The sequence below is a fragment of the Scylla paramamosain genome, unplaced genomic scaffold, assembly GCF_035594125.1.
Source record: "Scylla paramamosain isolate STU-SP2022 unplaced genomic scaffold, ASM3559412v1 Contig26, whole genome shotgun sequence".
Classification (NCBI taxonomy): Eukaryota; Metazoa; Arthropoda; class Malacostraca; order Decapoda; family Portunidae; genus Scylla; species Scylla paramamosain.
Window position 1 is genome coordinate 522,501 of NW_026973691.1, and position 25,897 is coordinate 548,397.

The 25,897-nt window shown below is 40.2% G+C and overlaps 1 protein-coding gene and 1 long non-coding RNA gene across 5 annotated transcripts in view; one reads left to right on the forward strand and one right to left on the reverse strand.

The window, feature by feature from the left end:
* Nucleotides 1–2,228: 2,228 nt before the first annotated feature.
* LOC135097593 (uncharacterized) lies at nucleotides 2,229–4,003 on the reverse strand. Its single transcript, XR_010265870.1, has 3 exons — nucleotides 3,877–4,003; nucleotides 2,888–2,973; nucleotides 2,229–2,505 (listed from the first exon to the last, which is right to left on the reverse strand). It is a non-coding gene; the product is annotated as an uncharacterized LOC135097593 (long non-coding RNA).
* LOC135097591 (uncharacterized) overlaps nucleotides 3,978–25,897 on the forward strand; it is a 36,256-nt gene continuing 14,336 nt past the window's right edge. For 2 of the 4 annotated variants that reach the window (XM_063999519.1, XM_063999520.1), the window contains exons 1-6: nucleotides 4,242–4,372; nucleotides 6,639–8,361; nucleotides 9,949–10,101; nucleotides 14,627–14,730; nucleotides 23,999–24,110; nucleotides 24,891–25,013. In XM_063999519.1, coding sequence (XP_063855589.1) covers nucleotides 14,719–14,730; nucleotides 23,999–24,110; nucleotides 24,891–25,013 — 247 coding nt within the window. In that variant the 5' untranslated portion in view covers nucleotides 4,242–4,372; nucleotides 6,639–8,361; nucleotides 9,949–10,101; nucleotides 14,627–14,718. Of the gene's footprint in view, nucleotides 4,095–4,241; nucleotides 4,373–6,638; nucleotides 8,362–9,948; nucleotides 10,102–14,626; nucleotides 14,731–23,998; nucleotides 24,111–24,890; nucleotides 25,014–25,897 lie in introns of those variants that run through there. The other 2 variants (XM_063999517.1, XM_063999516.1) reach the window with 2 other exon arrangements.

Sequence of the window (25,897 nt, forward strand, 5' to 3'; positions counted from 1 at the left end):
TTAGTCAAAAATATCTCCAATAACTTTGCTTCTTCTTCTTTCCCTCCTTTATTTCAACCAGATGGCACCACTGCTATCACATCTATTTCTAAAGCTGAACTCTTCGCTCGAACCTTTGCTAAAAACTCTACCTCGGACGATTCTGGGCTTGTTCCCTTCTCTCCTCCACCCACTGACTACTTCATGCTACCTATTAAAATTCTTTGCAATGATGTTTTCCATGACCTCGCTGGCCTAGACCCTCGGAAGGCTTATGGACCTGATGGGGTCCCTCCTATTGTTCTCCGAAACTGTGCCTCTGTGCTTGAACCTTGCGTAGTCAAACTCTTTCAGCTCTGTCTGTCAACATCTACCTTTCCTTCTTGCTGGAAGTTTGCTTACATTCAGCCTGTTCCTAAAAAGGGTGACCGTTCTAATCCCTCAAACTACCGTTCTATTGCTTTAATTTCCTGCCTATCTAAAGTTTTTGAATCTATCCTCAACAGGAAGATTCTTAAACATCTATCACTTCACAACCTTCTATCTGATCGCCAGTATGGGTTCTATCAAGGCCGCTCTACTGGTGATCTTCTGGCTTTCCTTACTGAGTCTTGGTCATCCTCTTTTAGAGATTTTGGTGACTTTTGCTGTTGCCTTGGACAACAGATAGAGTCTGACACAAACCTTTGATTTCCAAACTAACCTCCTACGGTTTCTATCCTCTCTGTAACTTCATCTCAAGTTTCCTTTCTGACCGTTCTATTGCTGCTGTGGTAGACGGTCACTGTTCTTCTAAATTTATTAACAGTGGTGTTCCTCAGGGTTCTGTCCTGTCATCCACTCTCTTCTTATTATTCATTAATGATCTTCTAAACCAAACTTCTTGTCCTATCCACTCCTACGCTGATGATACCACCCTGCACTTTTCCACGTCTTTTCATAGACGTCCAACCCTTCAGGAGGTAAACATTTCACGCAGGGAAGCCACAGAACGCTTGACTTCTGATCTTTCTAAAATTTCTGATTGGAGCAGAGCAAACTTGGTATTGTTCAATGCCTCAAAAACTCAATTCCTCCATCTATCAACTCGACACAACCTTCCAGACAACTATCCCCTCTTCCTCAATGACACTCAACTGTCCCCCTCTTCTACACTGAACATCCTCGGTCTGTCCTTTACTTATAATCTGAACTGGAAACTTTACATCTCATCTCTAGCTAAAACAGCTTCTATGAAGTTAGGTGTTCTGAGACGTCTCCGCCAGTTTTTCTCACCACTATTCTGTCCACCTCCCTGATGCAAGAGTTAACCAGTATTCTCAGTCTTTCACCACTATTCTGTCCACCTCCCTAATGCAAGAGTTAACCGGTATTCTCAGTCTTTCACTACTATACTGTCCACCTCCCTGATGCAAGAGTTAACCAGTATTCTCAGTCATTCACCACTACTCTGTCCATCTCCCTGATGCAAGAGTTAACCAGTATTCTCAGTCATTCACCACTATTCTGTCCACCTCCCTAATGCAAGAGTTAACCGGTATTCTCAGTCTTTCACTACTATACTGTCCACCTCCCTGATGCAAGAGTTAACCAGTATTCTCAGTCATACACCACTATTCTGTCCACCTCCCTGATGCAAGAGTTAACCAGTAGAAAATTTAACTACTACTACTACTACTACTACTACTATTACTACTACTACTACTACTACTATTGCTTACCACTATTACTATCACCGAAATAGTTATTCCTAGTAAATTTTACGGCTCCTTTAAGACGATAGTCCGACACACAACATCGGCCGCCTGATAGTCAAAATAGTCATCACATACGTATGACCATTCACTACTACTGCTACTACTGCCATCATTGTTGTTGTTGTTGTTGTTGATGATGCGAATCTGAATAAGAGTAAAGGGTTAGGTTAGTAACAGTAGTAGTAGTAGTAGTAGTAGTAACCACAATTCTTAATTAAAATATCTTAAACTTCAACAATTGTAACTACCACAATTGTAGCTACCACAATTGTAACTACCACAATTGTAACTACCACAATTGTAACCAAAATTGTAACTACCACAATTGTAACTACCACCAATTGTAACCACCAAAATTGTAACTACCACAATTGTAATTACCACAATTGTAACTACCACAATTGTAACCACCAAAATTGTAACTACCACAATTGTAACTACCACAATTGTAACTACCACAATTATAACTACCACAATTGTACATACCATAGCATTTCCACTGTAGTCATGTTTTCCACCTACCAACATTACTTCCCAGCCACCACCACCACCACCACCACCACTACTACCACAATCCATCTCATCACTGCCATCACCACAGTGGTCATAATCATCACATTTAAATTGTGGTAGGATGCACTTGTGGTTGTGGCAGACGAACTGTGGTGGCGAACAATGTTGGTGGTGGTGGTAGTTGTAGTAGTAATAGTGGTTACTGTGGTGGTAGTCAAGACGGTGGTCAGTCAGTATATAGGTAGTAAGGAGGCACCTGCAAGGATAATAATAATAATAATAATTGTGATTGTGATAGTAGTAGTAGTAGTAGTAGTACTAGTAGTAGTACTAGTAGTAGTAGTAGTAGTAGTAATAGTAGTAAGAAGAAGAAGAAGAAGAAGAACTGTAGATAATATTTCTCTCTCTCTCTCTCTCTCTCTCTCTCTCTCTCTCTCTCTCTCTCTCTCTCTCTCTCTCTCTCTCTCTCTCTCTCTCTCTCTCTAATAATAATAATAATAATAATAATAATAATAATAATAATAATAATAATATGATAATAATTGAAAACCATAATAATTCTCTCTCTCTCTCTCTCTCTCTCTCTCTCTCTCTCTCTCTCTCTCTCTCTCTCTCTCTCTCTCTCTCTCTCTCTCTACCTGGTGTGCGGCTGGCTGAAGCAGCATGCGGGATAGCCTTGTGTACAGCCTTCCCTCAGGGATGCAGTTCTTTGATCTAGAATTATCTACAAAAATAAGGAATAAAACGAGTAATTAGCCAATATATACGAAGGAATCGTGTTTCAAGATGCAAGCGATGAGCAGCACACGTTATAGGCAGAGATTTGCTTGTGTGGGTGTCATGGCACAAAATACCAATAGTAAAAAAAAAAAAAAAAAAAAAAGAGAAGACAATACCATCCAAATAATAACAATGCCATTAAATATTTTTTTATAGCCTAAAGGAACGGTCATAAATATAAAAATTTACTTCTTGGTTGTGTAAACAAAATTTTGTATACACTTTTGGAATCAATAAAATTTTAGAACAAGAAAATTAAATGAAATTATAAGCTAGAAATTGTTAAATTAATTGTTGATATTTTGAAATGGTACAGAGTAATATCCCTTAGTTTACAAGGCACTGGAAAATAACCATATTCCCGGGTTCTCCTGGGCCAGCCACAGGAAAATCAAAATCACTAAACATTGTAGATTAAGAGAAAATATGCCAGTACTGATAATATTCTTTATTTTGAAAGAAATTCTTTGTTAATATTTAGATCCAAAAATTATCATTAGACAGTGTTATAATCCAGGAGTACGTGGGACCATTAGCAGAAATGTTCAAGAATAATTTGTGAATATAGAATGGGTGTAAACTATCAAGGACATTGCAAAATTATGCCTTATCATTAGGCGGAGGGCTTGTTCCGTGGGTGTCAGGCGGCCAGTACAAAGTGTGGCGTGGACACTGTTTAGTTGGGTTCTACTTGTTATACGGAACAATAAATAAATAATCAAAGGCAACCTCTTAGGCAGGGTAAAAATGCTTAAATTAACACAGAATACGAGCTGGCGCCTTCCCAATATTAGTCAACAAAAGAAAAATAACAATGTGCTCTGCCCACAAACATTCATTCTCTTACTGTCTTTCATTTTCCCTTCTTTTTATCTTCTTCTATCCAAGCTCTTTACCCTTCACCAACTTTCTATCTGTTCTGTTCTGTTGAGGTGCGTCTTCTGTGCATCCCCGGCCCGGCAGCACACGACGCCAGGACTTGTTGAAACCTTCTTTGGTGTGGCGTGGCGGCTTACAGCGGGAATATGGAGGTGTGCATGCTTAGTGTGCACAGTTACTAGCAATGTATGTATCGCAATGTTGTATATGCAGTAAAAAATATTGTGTGCAGAGAAAAGTAAGCAAATATGAAGTATTACACGTATATTTGGTCCTTAAATAGTGATGGCCATGACTGACCGGGAAAGAAGCTCATTTTGGCGTTATGGCGTATTGAGATATTGTTAGTGTGTAAATAGATGAAAAATTTAATGTTTCATATACCTTGCTACTGAAAGTGCAGTAAACATAGCGAGTTATGCTATAATGGACATGTATCCGGTCCTCAACACAACGTACTCTGGGTAAGTCAGGGAACAAGCCCAAATTGACGTTATTGTGCCATACTGATATATTGTTTGTGAGTAAATGAATAGGGGATTGAGTGCTGCATATATTCAATTCCTTTATGTGCAGCAGAGAGAGCGAGTCATGTTACAATGAACAAACTTGTGGTGGGATAGTTACGTATGCATGGATTTGAGGGTTGTGTGCTAAAAAACCTTCCACCATAGTGATCCACAGGTTCACGTGGAGGAGATATCGAGATTAAAATGGTGAACAGAAAAGTCTGACTGAGTGTTTAGCAGTGGATGAGAGATGAATTAAGGAAATGGTTGGCATGCCAAGGAATGTTTGATGGGCGTGTCCCACAGAATTAAATGGAACTCTGGTCAGACCACAATGCCGTGATGAAAAAAAAATATATATCGTTGTTACACACATTGGGGGAAAGTTATTTAAATAGTTGGACAGTAAGGTGTGTAGTAGAGAGGAATGTGAGGTATGTGAAAGACAGAGAAGTGAGAGATAGTTGGGGAGGCCTCAGAGGATAAAGATGTTAAAAAGTATTCATTGATATGGTAACTACAAGGGAGTCTTGGGGATACAAGTTAAAAAAAAAAAGTGCATGGCTGAGATGGAGGTGGCTGTGGAAGAGAAGAGGGCCTATGAGAAAATGGTGCAGAGAAATGACTCAGAGGAAATTAAAATGAGGAGAAATTAGAGTGTAGGTCTTGGAATATGAAACTGAAGGAACTCATAAGAAAAAATAAGATGAGAGTGGATGAGAAGTTTGGTAGAAAGCTGAGTGTAAGGAGATCACTGACAATAAGTTGTTCTGGAAGGAAGTGAAGAAAGAGGGGGGGAAGAAGAGCATGGAATTGTGTGAGAAGTTTGGTAGAAAGCTGGGTGCAAGAAAATTAATGACAATAACTTGTTCTGGAAGGAGGGGATAAAAGAGAGGGGGAAGAAGAGTGTGGGATTGTGTGAGTAGAGAGAGGGTATAAAGTTCTTGTAAGCAGCAAGAAAGAAGTGCAAGTTACTTGGAGAAGACTTTGTCAAATGAATAAGATGACAGGAGAAACAATAATAATTAGCATGTGTATAGAAGCAGGTAGAGAATGAGAGAAATTGTTAGGGAGATGAAGAAAACAATAGTTGTGATGAAGTGTGGCAAAGCTATAGACACTGATGGAATAACTATGGAGAAGTGATAGCAGACTGGATGATTTGAATTACGTGAATTGGCTTGGAAACAAGGAGGCAGGACCTGATGAGTGGATGGAGGCAGTTATTGTATGTTTATATAAAGGGAAAGGCTGCAGGAATGTACAAAAAGGTTACAGAGGGTAGATAAGTTTGCTTAGTGTGTCAGGAAAAGTCTGTGGGAGAGTCTTGACTCAGAGATTGATAGAAGTTATTGATAGAGGTGATGGTCGTTGGGGAACAGGAAAGTTTCAAGAAAGAAATGTGTTGTGGAGCATATGTTTGCAATCACAATTATAATAGAGGCATGCTAAGGTAAACATAAATATTACATGTACCATTCATCTAGAGAAGGCTTATGACAGAGTGGGTAGAAAAGCATTTTGGGATGTTCTTAAAGTTTGTGATGTAGGAGCACAGGTGTTAGAAGGAATGTGTGTGTGTGTGTGTGTGTGTGTGTGTGTGTGTGTGTGTGTGTGTGTGTGGAAGGAGAGCTTGGAAAGATTTACTACAGGAACAACAGTGAAAATGTGTAAGGTAGCTGAAACAATTTTCTCTCTCTCTCTCTCTCTCTCTCTCTCTCTCTCTCTCTCTCTCTCTCTCTCTCTCTCTCTCTCTCTCTCTCTCTCTCTCTCTCTCTCTCTCTCTCTCTCTCTCTCTCTCTCTCTCTCTTTGCTGCAGTGTTGCATCTCTTGGTATCTTTCATGCTAACTGCATGCCTCGCCACCTCTTGTGGTCTCATTGTACAAGGTTTTCTAGTATTCAGTCCACCTGCCAAGTGCATGAGTTAACCAGTATTTTCTTAATCTTCCCTTTCACTGGTAAACTCTGGAACTCTCTGCCAACTTCTGTTTTCCCATTCCTATGACTTCAGTCCTTTCAAGAGGGAGGCCTTATGCCACTTCTTCAATTTTGGAAATCATTTTGGCTCTTTTCTTCAGGAACTGGCACCTTAGTGTGCCTTTTTTTTTTTTCTTTATTGCCCTTGGCTCTTACATCAAAGAAAAAAATTCTATATTAGTCTCCCTCCTTCCCATGGCACACTTTGTGATTGTATGGTATTAGGATTACTAAAAATTGCAGATGGTGGCCCAGACAGAATCCAGTACACCTGCAGAGCAAAGGAAGGAGGACCAGTTCAGGTGAAAGTGGTCATATTCACCAGGGAGCAGAAAAGGAAAGTATTTCAGGATGTTCATGACTCCAGTAGAGGAGGAGTTCACATGGGCATCACTAAGACTATTGCCAAAACTACAGAGAGATTTTATTGCATAGGCATTAAGAAAGATGTAGTGAATTGGACAGGTGAGTGTGACTGACGTCAGAGATCTGAAAAGATGAAAACTGTAGCACCAGTCCTGAATCCTATTAAGAGTGAAGGCCCTTGGCAGATGGTTGATGTAGATTTGATGGGGCCCTAAAAGAAACTCAGTCTGGCAACAAGGACATCCTTACTTTAACAGACTTACACTCCAGATTTATAGAGGCATTTCCACTGCCTTCAAAATCTGCTGATCTGGTATGTGATGTATTGCAGAGTATTTTCCACTGTTCTGGTCCCCCAGAGAAAACCTTAACTGATCAGGGAAAGGAATTCTGTAATACATTAAATGACACTCTTTTCCATTGTCCAAGTGAAGCACCTTGTAACACTTGCTTGCCACCCCCAAACTAATGGCCAGGATGAGAGGACCAACCAGACGCTGAAGGGCTCTTTAATTAAATTGGTAAATGAGAATCAGAATGACTGGGACAAACACTCGGAGGCTGCTCTGTTTGGTATATGAACATCAATGCAAGCTTCAATAAAGTGTTCTCCCTCTTTCTTGAAGTTTGGTAGACAGCCAACACTGTTGAACTGCACCAAAATGATCTTCATGAAAAAGTTGATATTTTAGAATTCCCAAATTTGAGCCCCTCAGATGAGTCAGTGGAATCAAGAAAGAGTCGCTTGACAGCCATAAAAGAAAAAGTTGCCAGTCATGTTGCTAAAGCACAAGCTGAACAAAATAAATAATATGAAATGAGGAAAGCTAAAGGACATAAGTCATTTGACTTTAAGATTGGAATGAAAGTTGTTGTAAAGAATAATAAAAAGCAAGGAAGGAAAGGTTCCTGGCTTGAGGAGGACTGACTTGGGCCTTATGACACACCCAGCATCTTAGATAACTTTGTACAAATCACCACAAATGGAAAACTCCTTCAAAATAAAACTGCATTAATTCACATTAAACTTTATAAATCCCTCAGTAGGTACTGCACAGGAGCATGCACAACTTTGTGGCCAAATGCTGCTGCCATCAGCTGCAGGGAGTGCTTCTGCTGTCTCTGTCTTTCCAGAATTCATGGCATCTGGGGAGGAGCCTGGAGAGGACATTCCCCCAGCCACAGACCATGCTGGTGTGAGGCAGCAGCCTGAGGTGCTCCTTTGTGAAGGGTCACACCATATCACTCCCCTTGATGTGCTCCTTTGTGAAGGGTCACACCATACCACTCCCCTTGATGTGCTCCTTTGTGAAGGGTCACACCATATCACTCCCCTTGATGTGCTCCTTTGTGAAGGGTCGCACCATATCACTCCCCTTGATGTGCTCCTTTGTGAAGGGTCACACCATATCACTCCCCTTGATGTGCTCCTTTGTGAAGGGTCGCACCATATCACTCCCCTTGATGTGCTCCTTTGTGAAGGGTTGCACCATATCACTCCCCTTGATGTGCTCCTTTGTGAAGGGTCGCACCATATCACTCCCCTGCCTCTCACCACTGTCAGTAAGGAATGCATTTCAGATATTGTAAAAGTCCCCAGGTATGTAATGTGTACTGCAATTACCTAGGTCTGTGCTGTGCCCTGTAAACACCATCATCCAACTCTTCTTTGCACTCTCCTATCCTTCTCTGTAACTTAACCTCAAGTTTCTTTTCTAACTGTTCTATTGCTCCAGTGACAGACAGTCACCATTCTTCTCCTAAGTCATGTTCCTCGGGGATCTGTCCTGTCACCCACTCTCTCTGGTATTCATCAATAATCTTCTAACTGGTCACCATTCTCCTCCTATCAGGGATCTGTCCTGTCACCCACTCTTTCTGGTATTCATCAATAATTTTCTTACTAAAAATCGTTGTCACGTTCACTCCTATGCTGATGATATCACTCCGCATCTTTCCACATCTTTTTGTAGATGTCCAAGCATTCAGGAATGTAACAATTCACTCAGAGAAGCCACAGAATGCCTGATTTCTGACCTTTCTAAAACCTGTGATTGGGAGAGAGCAAAATTAAGTGTTGTTTAGTGCCTCAAGAATCCAAGTTTTACATCTAACAAATAAACACAACCTTCCAGACAACTATCCCTTCCTCTTCAGTGACCTTCAACTGTCCCCTCTGTTACACTGAACATCCTCGGGTCTGTCCTTTACTAGTAACCTAAACTGGAAATTTCACATCTCATCTCTAGCTAAAACAGTTAAGCACTTTGAGTTGTCTTCACCAGTTTTCCTCACCCCCACAGCTGCTAACTCTGTACAGGGGCCTTATCCATCCATGTCAGCCTCGCTGCACAAGACTTTCTTCTTTCTCTCACTTCTATTCTGTCCACCTCTCTAATGCAAGAGTTAACCAGTATTCTCAATCATTCATTCCTTTCTCTGGTAAACTCTGGAACTCCTTGCCTGCTTCTGTATTTCCATCTTCCTATGACTTGAATTCCTTCAAGAGGGAGTTTCAATTTTTGACTACTGCTTTGACCCTTTTATGGGACTGGCATTTCAGTGGGCATTTTTCTTTATTGGATTTTTTGTTGCCCTTTGCAACAAAAAAATAAATAAATAAATGTATGGTGTATGCCTCACATGTATGGGGGTACTCCACTCGTGTTGCTCAGCTGGTTAGGGTGGAATCAAAAGCATTTCATCTCATCAACTCCTCTGACTGACTGTCTTCAGACTGCCTGCCCCCCTCCCCCCCCCCCCTCTCTCTCTCTCTCTCTCTCTCTCTCTCTCTCTCTCTCTCTCTCTCTCTCTCTCTCTCTCTCTCTCTCTCTCTCTCCTGCAGTGTTGCATCTCTTGCTATCTTCTGTAGTTTCTTGCATGGCAGCTGGTCTTTTGATCATCTTAACTGTCTGCCTCTCCTCCTGTTGTGGTCTTGTGGCACAAGGCTTGCTACTATTCTGTCCACCTCCCAGTATTCTCAGTCTTACATTCCTTTAACTGTTAAACTTAAGAACTCCCTGCCTGGTCCTGTATTTCCCCCTGCCTGTAACTTCAGTTCTTTCATGAAGATGGTCTCATGACACTTATCAAATTTTGATTATTTTTTCTTCATAATCATATTCTATTGAGATTGGCACCTTAATGTAGTCTTCTCTATATAAGTTAGTTGTCTTTGTCTTTCCAGAATCCTCAGCATATGGGGAGAAGCCTGGAGAGGACACTTCCCCAGCCACAGACCATGCTGGTGTGAGGCAGCAGCCTGAAGTGCTCCTTTGTGAAGGGTCACAGCATATCACTCCCCTGCCTCTCACCACTGTTGGGAAGGAATGCATTTCGGGTATTGTAAAAGTCCCTGTGTACAGTCTACAGGCCATCTAGGGAGGAGCCCTGAGGTGGCACTTGTAGATAACTGGATCCTTATTAAGGGGATAAAGATTTTCCAGAAGTGTTAGTGTGATGTGGATCAAGAAAACTTAAAATATTATAAACCTTTCTTTTATTTGTTTGATTATTTTGCTGAGTATTATTTTGTTCATGACTGAGTGGTAAGGAGGGGAGTGATCTCATAGTATCTCGTCTCTATGCCTATCTAGTTTGGTCTTAAAAGCGTGGACAGTTACGGCATTGACAATGTCTTCACTGAGTTCGTTCCATTTGTTCACACTTCTGTGAGGAAAACTATACTTCTTAATGTCTCTTCTACAGTTAACTTTCTTCAACTTCTTATTGTGTCCCCTTGTACTCTGTGTGTCTAAAGTTATAAAACACATTTTCCATACCATTTACCATTCTATAGATGTTTATTAAATCTCTCTCTCTCTCTCTCTCTCTCTCTCTCTCTCTCTCTCTCTCTCTCTCTCTCTCTCTCTCTCTCTCTCTCTCTCTCTCTCTCTCTCTCTCTTATTTTCAAGGGTAGGAATTTCCAACATTCTTAATTTCTCTTCCTAGGTTGACTTGCTCAACTCTGGAACCATCTTAGTGACTGCTCTTTGTACTCTTTCTAATTTTATAATATTCCTCCTTGTATGAGGAGACCACACTTCCAGTCTTGGTCTTATCATGGAAATCAACAACTTTTTTATCATTTCTTTATCCAAATGTGAGAATGCCATTCTCATTCTTTTTAACAAATTCATCATCTTTCCAGTAATTTTATCAATGTGTCTGTATGGAGTCAAATTTTCAGTAACTGTTACTCCCAAATCCATTTCCTCTTTTGATTTCTGTAACTTCACACCATCCATCTCATAATGATATTGTATTCTTTTCTTACTCTTACCAAACTCCATTACTTTACATTTACTTAAATTGAATTCCATTTGCCAAGATTTACTCCATCTATTTATCTTATTTAAATAATTTTGCAGTACCAGTACCGGTACTGGTACAGAAACAGTGCGATTCCCACCATGGTGCGAGCCATCAATCAGTAGTCCCTTCTAGATTAGACTTACCTTTAGGATTAATGTTAAGTATTTCCCCACCCCCTATGTACATTTTCACTTTGTTAACTGACTAAATAATAAACCGTTTATTATTATTATTATTATTATTATTATTATTATTATTATTATTATTATTATTATTATTATTATTAGTCATTTACATTTTCTATCCTTCTCATCAGCTCAGCATCATCTGCAAATAAGTCCATATAACTGTCTATTTCTTCATTTATGTCATTCACATACATTACAAACATTATCAGTCCCAACACTGACCCCTGTGGGACACCACTAGTTACTTTCAGCCAAGATGAATTCTGGTCTTGTATTACAGTTCTCATCTCTCTATCATCCAGATAGTCCTCCATCCACTCCAGCAGTCTTCCTCCAATTTTTCCATATTTTTTTTTTCTTCCATAGCAATCTTTGGTGTGGTACTTTTGTCAAACGCTTTCTTCAAGTCTGAGTAGACACCATCCACCCATCTGTCTCTCTCTTGCACAATGTCGACTACTCTTGAGTAAAAGGACAGTAAGTTCATGGAGCATGATCTTCCCCTCCTAAATCCAAATTGACAATTTACCAAAACTTTATCTCTTTCCAAGTGTTCCATCTATCTCTCCTTTATTTTTCTTTCACAGTTTTCCTACAACACTAGTCAAGGACACTGGTCTATAATTTATTTGGTCTTCTTTATTTCCTCCTTTGAATATTGGTGTAATATTTGCTCTCTTCCAATCTTTTGGTACTCTTCCCTGTGATAGTGGTGTTACCACTAGACTGTGAATTTTATAAGCCAGTTGTTCTCTACATTCCTTCAATATCCAGTTTTATGGGACAAGAGGTATGCTGGTGCTATCCCATCTCCATATCTTTCAATATACAGTTTAGCCTTGAATCCATGTATACTTCTTGCATTTACTATTTCCTTATCCAGACTGTTCTATACATCTGTACTTCTTTGTGGGAAACTATATTTTTTTGATGTCTCTTTTACAAGTACTCTTCTTCAGCCTCTTTCCATGTCCTCTAATATCTCACGTATCCTAAACCATCAAGTCACTCTGGTCCACCTCCTCCACTTCCTCCTGTGCTTTGTATATAGCAGTCAAGTCTCCTCTTTCTCTCCTTTTTTCCAGTATTGGTGGGTGCAACTCTGCCAGTCTCTCTTCGTATGACAAACGACTCTTGGTACCATCTCTCAGCTTTCTCCGACTTCATTACATCCTTTTTCATGTAGAATGAGCACACTACAGCTGCATATTTCAGTCTAGGTCAAATCAGTGATATAATCATCTTCCTGATCATCTTTTCATTGTTATACTCAAAAGATGGCCTTATTCCTCTCAACAAATTATAGGCTTAACAAATTATAGGTTTCTCCTGTAGTTCTGCTAATGTGTTTCTATGGGATCAAATTTCCACTGACCGTAACACCCAGATCGTTTTCCTCCTCTGCTTTACTCAACCTCTCACCATTCAACACATAATTTCCTTTTACTCTTCTCTCACTCTTTCCAAATTCCATTACTTTACATTTCTCTGGATTAAACTCCATTTCCCATCTATGACTCCACTCCAATATCTTGTTCAGATCCTCTTGCAACACTCCACAATCTTCCTCACTCTCAACTCTTTCAGGAACTTGGCATTATCTGCACAGAAGGCTCATGTAGCTATTCACACTCTGTATCATATCATTCATATATGACTGGTGCCAGCACTGAGCTTTTGGGTACTCCACTTTCAGTTTTCCTCTGTGATGACTCCCAATCTTTTACCACGGTTCCCATCTCTCTCTCAGTCAAGAAATTCTCCATCCATCCCAGCAGGCCATCCCTCAGACCATCATCATGCTCCATCTTCCATGGCAGTCTCCTATGTGGCACTTTATCAAAGGCTTTCTTCAGGGCTAAATATACACAGTCTGCCCACCCATTCCTCTCTTGTATTGTATCCACCACTCTTGAATAAAAATTCATCAGGTTCATAATACATGACCTCTGTCTTCTAAATCCAAATTGTTTTATCATCACTTCATTTTCTAGGTAATGCATTAATTTATCCTTCTTTAATCTTTCAAACATTTTACATACCACACTTGTTAGAGACACTGGTCTGTAGTTCATCGCCTCTTCTTGTTACCACCTTTATAAATTGGAATTATTTTTTACTCTCTTTCATTTAAGCAGGACTCTACTTTCATTTAAGGAACTCTCAGTAATACTGTGCACCACCCATGTCACCTGCTGATTGCATTCTTTCAGTATCCATCCCAACACTTTTTTGGGTCCAGGGGCCTTTCTAACATCTAGTCCCTCACACTGTTTCCACATGTCTTCCTCAGTCACCTGGATTTTCCCCGGACCCATTTTTCACTCATCTCACTTTGCCCCACAAATATCCTCTCATTGTGAATGCTAAATGAAAACTCTTATTCATCATCTCTGCCATGTCAGCCAGATCCTCACACATTTGACCATTCACCTTCTTTGTTTTTCATTTTGCTCCTCACACACCTGAAGAATAGTTTTGGTTCCTCTTTACATTTGTCCATAACATTGTTCTCATAACTTGTCCTTTCTTCTGTAGTAACCCTTACACAGTCATTTCTTGTAGTGGTGTAGTTTTGCCACATTTTTGCATTTTTCACCTCCATCTAGTCCATGCCTTCTCCCTCTCCTCCCTCACTACTTTACATATTCTTTTATAGCAGTCTTTGTGTTTTTATCTTCTTTTTGTGTTTTTATCTTTCATATCAACCTTCAGTGTGATACTTTGTCAAACACATCCTTCAACTTTAACTTCACACCTTCTGTTATACCAGTCTTTGTTATATCTTATCGTTGTGTTTCCTTTTGGTACACATCTTTTCACTCCCTTCTTATATATACCTAGTGACTAGTGCTTCCTGTTTCTGCACATCTTTTGCTGTAATAAAGGCACTCCATTCCATCTTACCAAAGTATCTCCTCGTTTATTTGAAACTAGTTTTACCATAGCTAAATATTTCATCCTTATAATTTTCCCATCTACTTTCCTCTTCTTTTTCTTTGATATGAAACCTTACCATCACACAATCACTTTTTCCTACAGGATGATTGTAGTTCATGTGTTCAACAATGTCCACTTCTCTTAATAATACCAAATTTAGTCTTTGTAGTACCTCTCCTCCTCTGTGTGTAGTGTTTTCCTTGGGCTGGCTGGCTTTCTATCTTTCTGGTTGGCTGGCTGGCTAACTAACTGACTGGTTGGATGCCTGGCTAACTGGCTGACCGGCTGGCTGGTTGGTTTTCCTGCTGACTAGCTGACTGGCTGGCTATCTGGCTGACTAGTCCACTGTGGGATAGCTGGCTGGTTGGCTGGTTGACTCCTCAAGGGTGGCTGTCCCATCTCTCAAGTGGCCACATTTTGCAGGCGTCCCCAACCCCTCCTGCCCTGAGTGAAGACACCCCCAGACAAAACCTCTAAGGGGGCCAAGGGGAAGGGAGCAGCCCAGGCCCTTTCCAATGCTGAGAGAGGTATGTCACTTCTCTGCCAAGAAGGAAAGTTTCAGCTTCATTTTGCATGTTGTTTGGGTTGCTTTATGAACATTTTTTTTTTTTAGGATATATATATTTTTTTTTATACAGTTGGTTCAGATATCCTACATGTCAATTGTTTTTGCTTTATTTATCAGTGTGTTCCTATCTTATATCTCTAGTTTTACATTGTTGTAGTTGACAGTGAGCAATTGTGTTACATCTGCACTGTTTTACTTTTATTTGTCAGCAAGCCTCTTCATCTGATACAGTTCCTGCCAGTTTGAACTCATTTTGACTCTGCAAGGGAAGTATCCATAACTCCTCATTACTTTGAGTATGAGGACAGTTTCAACTTCATCTTTATCTCTTTTGCTTTATCTTTCATTCAACAGTTTTTTAACTTAATTTGTTCGTAAATGTCGTTCCAAATCCAAAATGTTTGAAAACCGATACTATTTTCCCCACAGGAGTCATTCTAAAATAGATTAATCCATTCTCAGACTCGCATCCACCATGTCTTAGTGGGTAATGACCAACACTCCCGCTGCTAAGATGGCTGCTCCACAGCATCTCCAGCTTAGAATTTTTTTTATTCAGAAAAGCTTTGTTGAATGAACTTAGTGATACAGAACTCATCAAAAGATATTGTTTAGACCATGCTGGCTTTCTCTTTGTCACCCATGAAGTGAGGGAAGCCTTACAGAGACAGAGAGGAGCAACCCACTCGCTGCCAAAATGAAGGTGATCATAACACTTAGACATCTTGCTGCTGGGAAAAGCTACTGGAAAAATGCAGTTGTGCAGTAGTGATGGCATTGTGGGTCATCGGGAGAGCCACAGGAGGCTTGGGATTACTCCTGAGCCCCGAACCTTGTTTGTTTACATTGAGGTTCTTCAGTAGGATCACATTTAACTTATTTCAAAGATTGAATTACTGTCTTACCCTCTGTGTCTCTCCTCCAAAGGAACTATTTATAGAAACTATAAATTAGTAATAAATGGCAGCTTTTGTTACGTGTTGTAATATTTGAAATCGAGTAACTTTGTTTGAAAATCAAATTATGGTACAGTAATCAAAGCAATTAGGAGTTAAAATTTTTGTTCAAAAACAGAGTTGTTCGGAGAGGGAGACATTCAGTAACTGAGGTTCCACTGTATACATTTCTTGGATTCATTTTGTCACTGAGAAGGAAGTGTACATAATGACCTCATGTCTTCCACAAGTGGTGCACTGTGTTGTCTGGTAATGCAGCAGCCAGCTGTGGACCTCATGAGTGTTATCACCCCAGAGGTACTCATGGGGCATCACAGTGCATATTTACAGTGTAAGAGCACAGAGACCTGTGGTCATAACACGCTGCTATATTCATCCCAGGCTTTGCCAGATTCTTGATAGATGACTGTGTGTGCCAGAAAAAGCTGAAACTGTTGCTTATCTTAGCTTTTATTATACATCATTCATTTGAGAGAAGCACAGAGTGAGTGTCCCAGCAACATAATACATATTCCTTGTAACTAAAGGAATCTATACACAAGAATGAGATTACCTCATCTACCACTGACATGTTGGGATTGAAGGGTAAAATGAAGTGTGAGGTGGTATCAAAGCCCCAAGACTAGTTCCATAGTACACCAACAGGTGGCTGTACAAGGATGCATGTCTGATGGGACTGGACAGTGACAGTTATCAAGCAGTCTGCCAATTGGTATCTTTCTGTGAACTTTGTGAGCCATGTCACATGAGTTTTGTGGCCTCATGCTGAACTTCATATTTCATCATGAACTGCAAACAAGAGCAGAGTTAACACCAAATTGTGTGTCAAATTCAGCAAAGACCTTTGACATGATTTAGCACATGTGTGGCAAGGAAGCAGTGAGTTATGTGAGGTGCGTCAAGTGCCATGTATTCTTCAAGAGCAGCGGAATATCTCTGGAAGATGACAAGAGGTCAGGATGATATTCCGTGAGCTCAGACACTGAAAACATGGAAACGGTTGAGTGACGTGCAAGAGAATTGTTGGAGATCAGCGAAGGGAGTTGGTGTCAGGGTTGGTGCATCATACAGAACAGCTGAGGCAATCCCCATGTTTGATTTGAATATGACCACATAGCTGAAAAATTTGTGCCCAGGCTTCTGATCTCCAAACAGAAGGTGCCCCAGATGACCCAACCTTCACATTGAGGGTCTCCACTGGGGACAAGACCTGGATCCACATTTCATTTGTAACTTCTTCCTCTTCCTAAAGATAAAGGAAGTTGTGGGTGAAAAGGATGCCATCTTGACACCATGAAACGAGAAAGGATGGATCTAAGTTTGAAAAGTCAGACTTAAAAGGGAGATAGGAAGGAATTGGTTTTCAGATGGAGTGGTGGATGAATGGAATAGACTCAGTAATCAGGTTGTTAGTGTTGGTTCTTTAGGATTTTTAAAAGAAGATTTATGGATGGGGATGGTAGATGGAAATAGGTAGGTATATTTTGTGCAGGGACTGCCACGGGTAAGCCTGATGACTTCTGGCAGCCTTTCTGATTTCCGTATGTTGTTATGCTGTGTTCCATGGAAGAGGTTGAGCCCGAGTCACAGAAGGTGCTTAACATGCTTTGAGAACAAGACTTACTGAACACGTGTGAGCAGTGACAGCAGGACTGGGACCACTTTATTGGTGGTGAAGGTGACTGTTTTGAAGGAGTGATGCCCAAACTTAATACATGGATAAGTCTTGTAACATTTTGATATCAGTCGTCTTGTATTCTAAATCTATCAGTTAGTATTGCAGTGCCATACATTGTACATGTTCCTCCACACTCATCTCTTTTCCTGCACAGAGTAGTGATGTGTGGAGTAGGATGGGGGTTTTGAGAGAATAGTTAATGACATCATCATCTGTTCTGCTGTAATAATCTGAAATACAGTAAGGTGGTGTGGACAAATGGTAACAATGAAAGTGAATGAGTTTGTAAATGTTTATGGTTTCTCCAAATGTTGGTGCCACAAATTCCAGTGAATTTCATGTGAAATAAATTATTGGTATGTGGACTAATAAACTGCTTTTTATGAGGAGTTCCACAAAGACCAAGATCTGGGAATGTGATCTTTGGAGGAAGTTGTCTGATCTTTTTTACTACTCTGGGCAAGTTTGTATGAATGAAATGAAGGAATGCTAGAGGGAGCCAGCCAGTGAGGTGGATACTTGCTCTCAGTGGGTGAGTACTGGGGGAGAGATGACAGGGAAGGCTCTCACCACACTATTTTACAACAACAGAACAAGTGGAGATGAATAGGCAAGATGCAAGCATGGAGGCACAGTTTCAGAGAACAATACGAGGGACCCATCAGGTCCATAAGCCTTCTGAGGGCAGCAAGGGCATGGAAAACATCACTGGGAAGGATCTTAATGGGTAGCATGAAGTAGTTGGAGGGTAGAGGAGAGGGAGGAACAAGCCCTGGATCTTAATGGGTAGCATGAAGTAATTGCTGCTGTTGCTCTTTGGGCCAATCACAGTGTTTCCTGCCTCTGGTCTCATCTTGAGTACCAGTTCACTCCTTCCTGATTTCAGTGCTGCCAATGCCCATCTTCACTACCCACGGCACAGTGCTACTAACGTCATCCCCCCTTTGTAACGTAGTTTTAGGAACATGAGCACGTTGAAGTTGTTAACTTTCAAAATCAAATGTAGTTATTTTAATTAAAACAGTACTTTTCATTAGTGAAGAGACAGGATAAACATTGAATTAGAAGTTTTTGAAGATGTTTCTAAGTTTTCTAAGATCAAGATTAAAAATAAAGATTTGGATTTTTCATTTTTTTTTACTTAAAATATCAATATTGTTATCACTAGTATCAGAATCTTGGATTTATAGATTTATTGGTTATCAGTTATCGGCACTAAATCTATCACCAGTTACTGAATTATCAGTTATCACTGATAACATTATCATCATTGATTTATCATTTATTGTGATAAGTTTTTCATTATCATCGCCAGCTATGCAATTGAGTGATTGCTTTATAAGGTTTACCACTGTTTCTTTATAGCAGATATATAGTACTGTGCCTTCACTTGATGATGCAGGTAATGCAAACTTGAAAAGTCAGTAAACAAGTAATGTAATGAAGGTTGGGAACCAATGGTTTAGGACAAGAGAAAGAGTGAGGATTGTATGTCTCCATAGCACATACTATCACCTTTGTTATGCACTCAGCACACAGAGATGGGTACCCTATGACACAGAAACAGTAGTCATTCCAAGGCAAATCAGCATAATACCTACTCAGCTCCAGTAGGGGCAAAATGACAAAGGCACCTCCACTTTGGGGAATCTTGGGGACAGATTGGAAGGATAGGACAAGATGCAGATTGTGATTGGAGGAGCCCAATGGAGATGATAGGATGATAGCATAAGCAGAAGGGTTAGAGGTGAGGAAAAGGTCAAGAATATTGGGCATATCTCCAAGACAATCAGGAATACAAGTAGAGTGTTGTACCAGTTGCTCTAGGTCATGGAGGATAGCAGAGTTAAAGGCTAGTTCACCAAGATGGTCAGTGAAGGGAGAGGAAAGGCAAAATTAGTAATGACCATTGAAGTCTCCAAGAATGGAGATCTCTGCAAAAGGGAAGAGAGTCAGAATGTGCTCACTTTAGAAGTTAAGTAGTCAAAGAATTTTTCTAGCAAGAGGAGCTTCTTGTAGGTGAGAGGTATACAGCACAGATAAATTTTGTTTGAGAGTGACTGTAGTCATAGCCAGACAGTGAAAAATCCAGAAGATTCAAGAGTGTGGGCACAAGAGCAATTTAAGTTGTTGTATGCATAGTTGCAACATCCAGCTTTGGGCAGAAAATGAGGATAGAGAAAGTAGGGGGGAACAAAGAAGGGGGTACTGTCAGTTGCCTCAGACACCTGTGTTTTGGGGAGGAAAAGATGAAGTTTAGTAGAGAGGTTGTGTTCTACAGATTGAAAAGAAGATGTAAGGCCACAAATGTTGCAGAAGTTATTGAAGAAAAAGTTGAGGGTGGTGTCAAGACACTCACCAGAAGAGCAGTCTGATCTGGGGACATTTGTCCTGGGGACTCCGAGGCTGGTGTAGGAGTCGCCATGATAATTTTGAATTTTGAGTGAAGGGTGTGCATGTATTAGGTGCATGTAGAGTTGTGTGAAAGAACAGAATTTTTAAAAGGCAGGTTGTGAAATGTACAGTGAGGTCACAGCTGGCTGTTCCATCTCTTTTGTCTTTCCTTTTTGGAACAGCTTTGTGGTGTGAAGGGATAGAGTGAAGATAAAAAGATTTGTCCATCTGTATACCAGGCCAAAAATCTGACACAGGATGGTCTAAACAAAGCCCCACACACACATGCACACATCATTCACACTCTTAACCCTGTTGGTCCCTGGAAGAAAGGGTTATTCTTGTGGGCCACCGTGCTACACCCTAAGACCAGAGTAAAAAAGATAAATGAATGAAAAGCGATAGTTGTTAGTGCGGTGATGGTCAGAAGTCAAGCTTCCTGTGCCTTGACATTTCCTTCAGTCTGGAGTTCTCTACTGACAGTCTCCTCACAAAGCCTGGGAATAGATGGGTCCTTAGACTTGAGACTAGAGGAAAACACACAATCAGGAAAGTGAGTGCAAGAGGACACTCAGCTAATGACCTCAGCTGTACAAAGATGACCAGTGTGCAGGACTCTCTTGTCATCACACAGCCTCTGCTCACACTGGCTGCCTGTGGGACTGCTGCCTCATTTACAAACACCCACTATATTTGATTTTTGACCTCTTGTTTTATTTATTTATTTGTTTGGATTTTAATGCATTTATTTATCTTTATTATTATTGTTATTATCATTATTATTATTGTTGTTGTTGTTGATGTTGTTGTTGTTGTTGTTGTTGTTGTTGTTGTTGTTGTTATTTTATTTTATTTATTTCATTTACTGGGTTTGTTAGTGTGTCTGTTGCTAGCAGTGCTAGTAGTTCCTTTTATGGTTATTTGATTGATTTTCTTCTCCTGACCTCTGCTTTTCCTTATTATTTCATGGTTCCATTTAGATTTGCAGTTATAGGAGTATTATTTGTAACAATAATGGTGATAATGAAAATAGTTATGATAGAGAGTCCCAATTAATGACCATAACAAGCTCTCTGTTATAAATATTTCTTGCCATTAATAAAAAAAAAAAAGTGTGCATTATTTTTTGTTTGTTATTCATAATTGCATTGAAACTAGGACACACAGAATGTACACCAGGATACACACAAATGCTTACAGTGAGTGAGTCAGTCAGTCAGTGTTTGATGCAGGAGTACCAAAGTGAAATATCAGCAAAATAAGTCATGTACAATAATACACAGTGCACAATAGATAATACATGCTACATAATGAAATGATACATAACACTAAATACATATAAAAATACATAATACAAAAGACAATACATAAACAATACATAATACATAATAAATATAAGTGACACTGTAGTGCATATCTACCTTCAGCCCAAACTAAACAACAACACTATCAGTACAAGATACCTAATTAAATAAAGGATACCTAATTAACACACCGGGTCCAATAGAGGGTACCTAATTAACACACTGGGTCCAATAGAGGGTACCTAATTAACACACTGGGTCCAATAGAGGGTACCTAATTGACACACCAGGTCCAATAGAGGGTACCTAATTAACACACCTGATCCAATAGAGTAGTGGTTTCCAACCTGTGGGGCGCACCCCCCTAAGGGGGCACGAAGGGCTGCCAGGGGGGGCGTAAGCACTTCATAAAGTGGAAAAATTACTTAGTAGATGATTATATATCAACATTATTGATTTTGATGGAATACATAATTGGTTAAGTATTGAGAAAACATTTCAGATATGAATTATGAAATGTTATTGTCTAAATACAATTATAAATTATTTCAAATGCTACTAAGTAACTAAGGAATTAAACAACTATAAAAGATAGAGAGAGAAACGTGCTGTAAATATAAATATTGTAATGATTACCAGAAACAACGCATCGTTTGTATGGTTCCCATTCGGTTCACGTCTCGGACATGTCAGTACTCCAGCTTTGGGAGTTGGCTGTGTGGCCACACCGCCACAGTAGTATGAGGGTGCGGTGGTAAGACGGTAGCTCTGTGACCGTTCTGGACGTAACAAGTGCCTCGTAAATATAACTGTTAATTGCAAAATTACAAAGCTAAGGAATAGTTTTGAGCGTGTGCGTTTGTTTATTTCACTAAAATTTTGAAATATGGAAAAGTATTTGATTAAAGGCAAAAGGAAAGAAACTGAAAGTGAACCTCACTCCAGTAAATGTGATGAAAGTAGCAGGCATACGAAAACCAGAAAGTATGACGACAGCTATCTCTCGCTTGGATTTACATCTACGGTTGTTAGTGGAACGGAGAGACTTCAATGTGTGTTGTGTTTAAATATTTTGGCCATGGACAGCATGAAACCAAGCAAATTGAAGCACCACCTTGAAACACAGCATCCTGAACATGTTGGCAAATCTCTGGAATTTTTTAAAAGGAGACTTGATGAATTTAATAAACAGAGGCGGGCTTTCACGAAGACATCTACCACAGCTGCAAGTGCTTTGCTTGCTTCTTATAAAGTTTCCTACATAAGTGCAAGATGCAAAAAAGCTCACAACATAGCAGAAACCTGGGTATTACCTGCTGCTATTGACATGGTGGAAATAATGCTCGATGAACAAAGTGCCAACAAGTTACGCAGCATTCCTCTTGCAGATGTACTTAAATATTTGCATTTTGGGTTGCAAATAGATGAGGCTACTGATGTAGTGAAAGATGCTCATTTAATAACTTATGTGTGCTATATATCTGCCAATGAAATTAAGGAAGATCTGTTGTTTTGTAAACCTATTGTTGGTAGAGCCACAGCTGTAAAAGTGTTCAACATGATTGACAATTTTTTCAATGAACATGGAATAAGCTGGGAAAATTGTGTTGGACTGTGCACTGATGGAGCCCAGTCAATGGCAGGACGACATGCTGGACTGAAAGCTTTGGTGAGGGAAAAGGCTCCACACACTTCATGGACGCACTGCATGCTTCATAGACAGGCACTTGCATCAGGCAGTATGAATGAAGAGTTAGGTAATTTGCTCAAAGATGTTGTCAGGGTTGTAAATTACATAAAGAACAGTCCATTGAAAGGAAGACTGCACAGTTATGTAAAGATTTTGGTGCTGAACACACTGCTCTACTGTATTACTGTGAATCACGCTGGCTATCCCGTGGAAAGTACTCCATAGAGTGTATGAACTTAGAAATGAAATTGCTACATTCATTTGTGAAAATAAAACCAAAGATGGAGACTTTCACAGATTATTATTTCATTAAAAAACTTGCTTACATGGTTGATATCTTTGAGAAACTTAACCAACTGAATCAGTCTATGCAGGGGCTCCACATGAATATTTTCGCACAGAGTGACAAAATACGTGCATTTATGAAGAAAATTGAGTTATGGAAAAGGAATGTAGAAAATAACAGTTTTGACATGTTACCAAATTTGCAAGAGTTTCTCAAACATACTAGCGTACTAGGTGGAAATGAATTGTTTGCTGAGCACTCTCCTGGGGAAGTGCTCATTTTACTTTAAAGATGTAGACACAAGTGATTACGAATGGATAAGAAACCCATTTGGTGATAACTCTACAAGCACACTGTCTACAGCTGACCAGGAGCAACTTATTGATTTGTCATGTGACGGTTCGCTGAAACTTGTGTTTGATGCAGGACCTTTGGAAAAATTTTGGTTGCAAGTTAAAGATGAGTACCCTTCCTTGTCAACTAAGGCCATTGGCATTTTATTACGTTTTGTGACATCATACTTGTGTGAATCAGGATTTAGTTCAGTTGCTGTCCTCAAAACAAAATACCGTTCTTGCTTAGTAATAGAAAAGGAATTACGGGTCTCAATTTCATCACATTCTCCGAGATTTGAGAAACTCTGCTCAGAGAAGCAAGCGCAACCATCACACTAGTAAAGGTAAGCCTATACATTCAGTCATACATAATTATGTATTGTATAATTTTTTTTTATCACTGATTTGTGCCGACTATGACAGTAAATAGCAGTATTTAAACCAGAGTGGAGGGTGCGCAGGGAACTTGTCATTTAACGAAGGGGGACGAGAATTCGAAAAGGTTGGAAACCACTGCAATAGAGGGTACCTAATTAACACACCTGGTCTAAGTCAAAGCCTTACCACACCTGTACTATCCTCAGATGCAGCCAGCAAGGAGGCAAGCGGCTCATCTGTCAGTGTGCGCCTACCATACCCACAGCCACACCAACGGAGGGCCAACGACACCCAAGTCTAGCCGCAGGAACAAATGTAGTAGGTGGCGTGGCTGGGAGGTGCAGCTGAGAGTGGTGGTGTGACGAGTGTGGAGGCTTAAGGCTTATAGGTGATGTAAGAGATTAGCTAAGATGTGGCTGGTGCAAAACAGTGTTGAGGTGGTAGGTGGTGTGGCTGGGTGGTGTTGCCAGGGTGGGGGGGGAGGGGTGATGCTGTGGCAGGGAGTGATGGCATGGTAATGGAGTGCTGTGATGGAGTGTTAAGCAAAAGTGCACTCATGTTTATTCATTGACTAAAGGTGATGCTGGGAGTGTGGGAGGAGGACCCCTTAGGGAACAGTAAGAGAGAGAGAGAGAGAGAGAGAGAGAGAGAGAGAGAGAGAGAGAGAGAGAGAGAGAGAGAGAGAGAGAGAGAGAGAGAGAGAGAGAGAGAGAGAGAGAGAGATAATGTAAAATTATTTGTCATTTCATGTGATTTCTTGTGATTTATGACTGCAAAATTTACACCTAAGAATTATAAAAAAGGAAAATCATGAATCTTGAGAAATGCATTGAAAAGGAAAAAAATTACAGATTACAGTTCAATGCAGTGCAGAAGTTTTGATGTATAAATATTTCTGAACATTCAACAATTATCTTCAAATATTTTCTTAATATTTTAATGTTTGATGACATATGACCCTTACTGTGGTGCCTTGAAAGCAATTAGTCAATTCACTCGTTCATAAATTGTAACCCATCTTTTTATACTGTGCCACTTTTCACTATATAGAGGACAGACAGCCATCACCACCATACATCTGCTCCTTTCTCCCTGCAGGTGTGGTGACAAGTAGTGAGGTCACCACTGAATCTGACACACCTGCTGAGCCTGACCTGGTGTCTTTCTGTGCTACCCTGGGCAACAACCGAGCCCTGCGAGTCCCTGCCCTCTTCAAGCCAGGTCAGTCATGGTCAGGGGAAGCTCAAATATTTCAGAACAGTGCAGGGATTATCTCCAACACAAATGGAGACCTGCAAAATGTACCTGTCTCCCTCTATATACCAGACAGGCAATCCCTCATAGGGTGGCCCAGGCAAAGCACTACACTCTCATACACGCATCATTCATACTCTTAGTTCTGTCACCTCCTGGTGGTTAGCAGTCATCTCGTAGACCACTCTGCTACACCCCAGGAACTTAGGCATAGCACATCAGGTCATATACTTGGAAAATAAAGTGAAAATACTTGCTCCTGACAAGCTTACAAAACCAATAGTGCACTTGTGAACTCCTCCTAAACTAAGGAGATAAAACACTGTTATATTAGGTGCCTAAGATTGAAAAGTAGATAGACTAAAGCACTTACTGTTTTGTGCCAGTTAGTGTGGAGTTAACACTTGGAGATTGAGAAAAGTACAAGGGGAAGAGACAGTTCACTTCTTAGCCTGGTCTGAGTGTACCATTGTTTGAGGCAGGTGTTAGGCTGGCATGTATATGGGATGGACAGGAGAGACAAAGCAGCAGGAATATGGCTAGATTTAAAAACCATGAGGATTAAGATTGTTTTCAAATTGAGTGGTAATTGAATGATAATGAGGTTGTTAATGCCAAGTAAATAGTGAGTTTCAAAAGATTACACAAATTTATGAACCAGGGTGATTGATCAAAATAGGTAGGCATGTTCAGGGACTGACTGCCCTATGTAGGGCTGATGGCTTCTTGCAGCTTTTGTTGTTTTTGTGCTCTTATGTTCTTATAAGGGAATAAAGTCTTAATGAGTAATGATGGAAGAAAAAGACAAGGTTAGTCATCAGGACCAATAAACTGGCATTGGCACTGGTGGC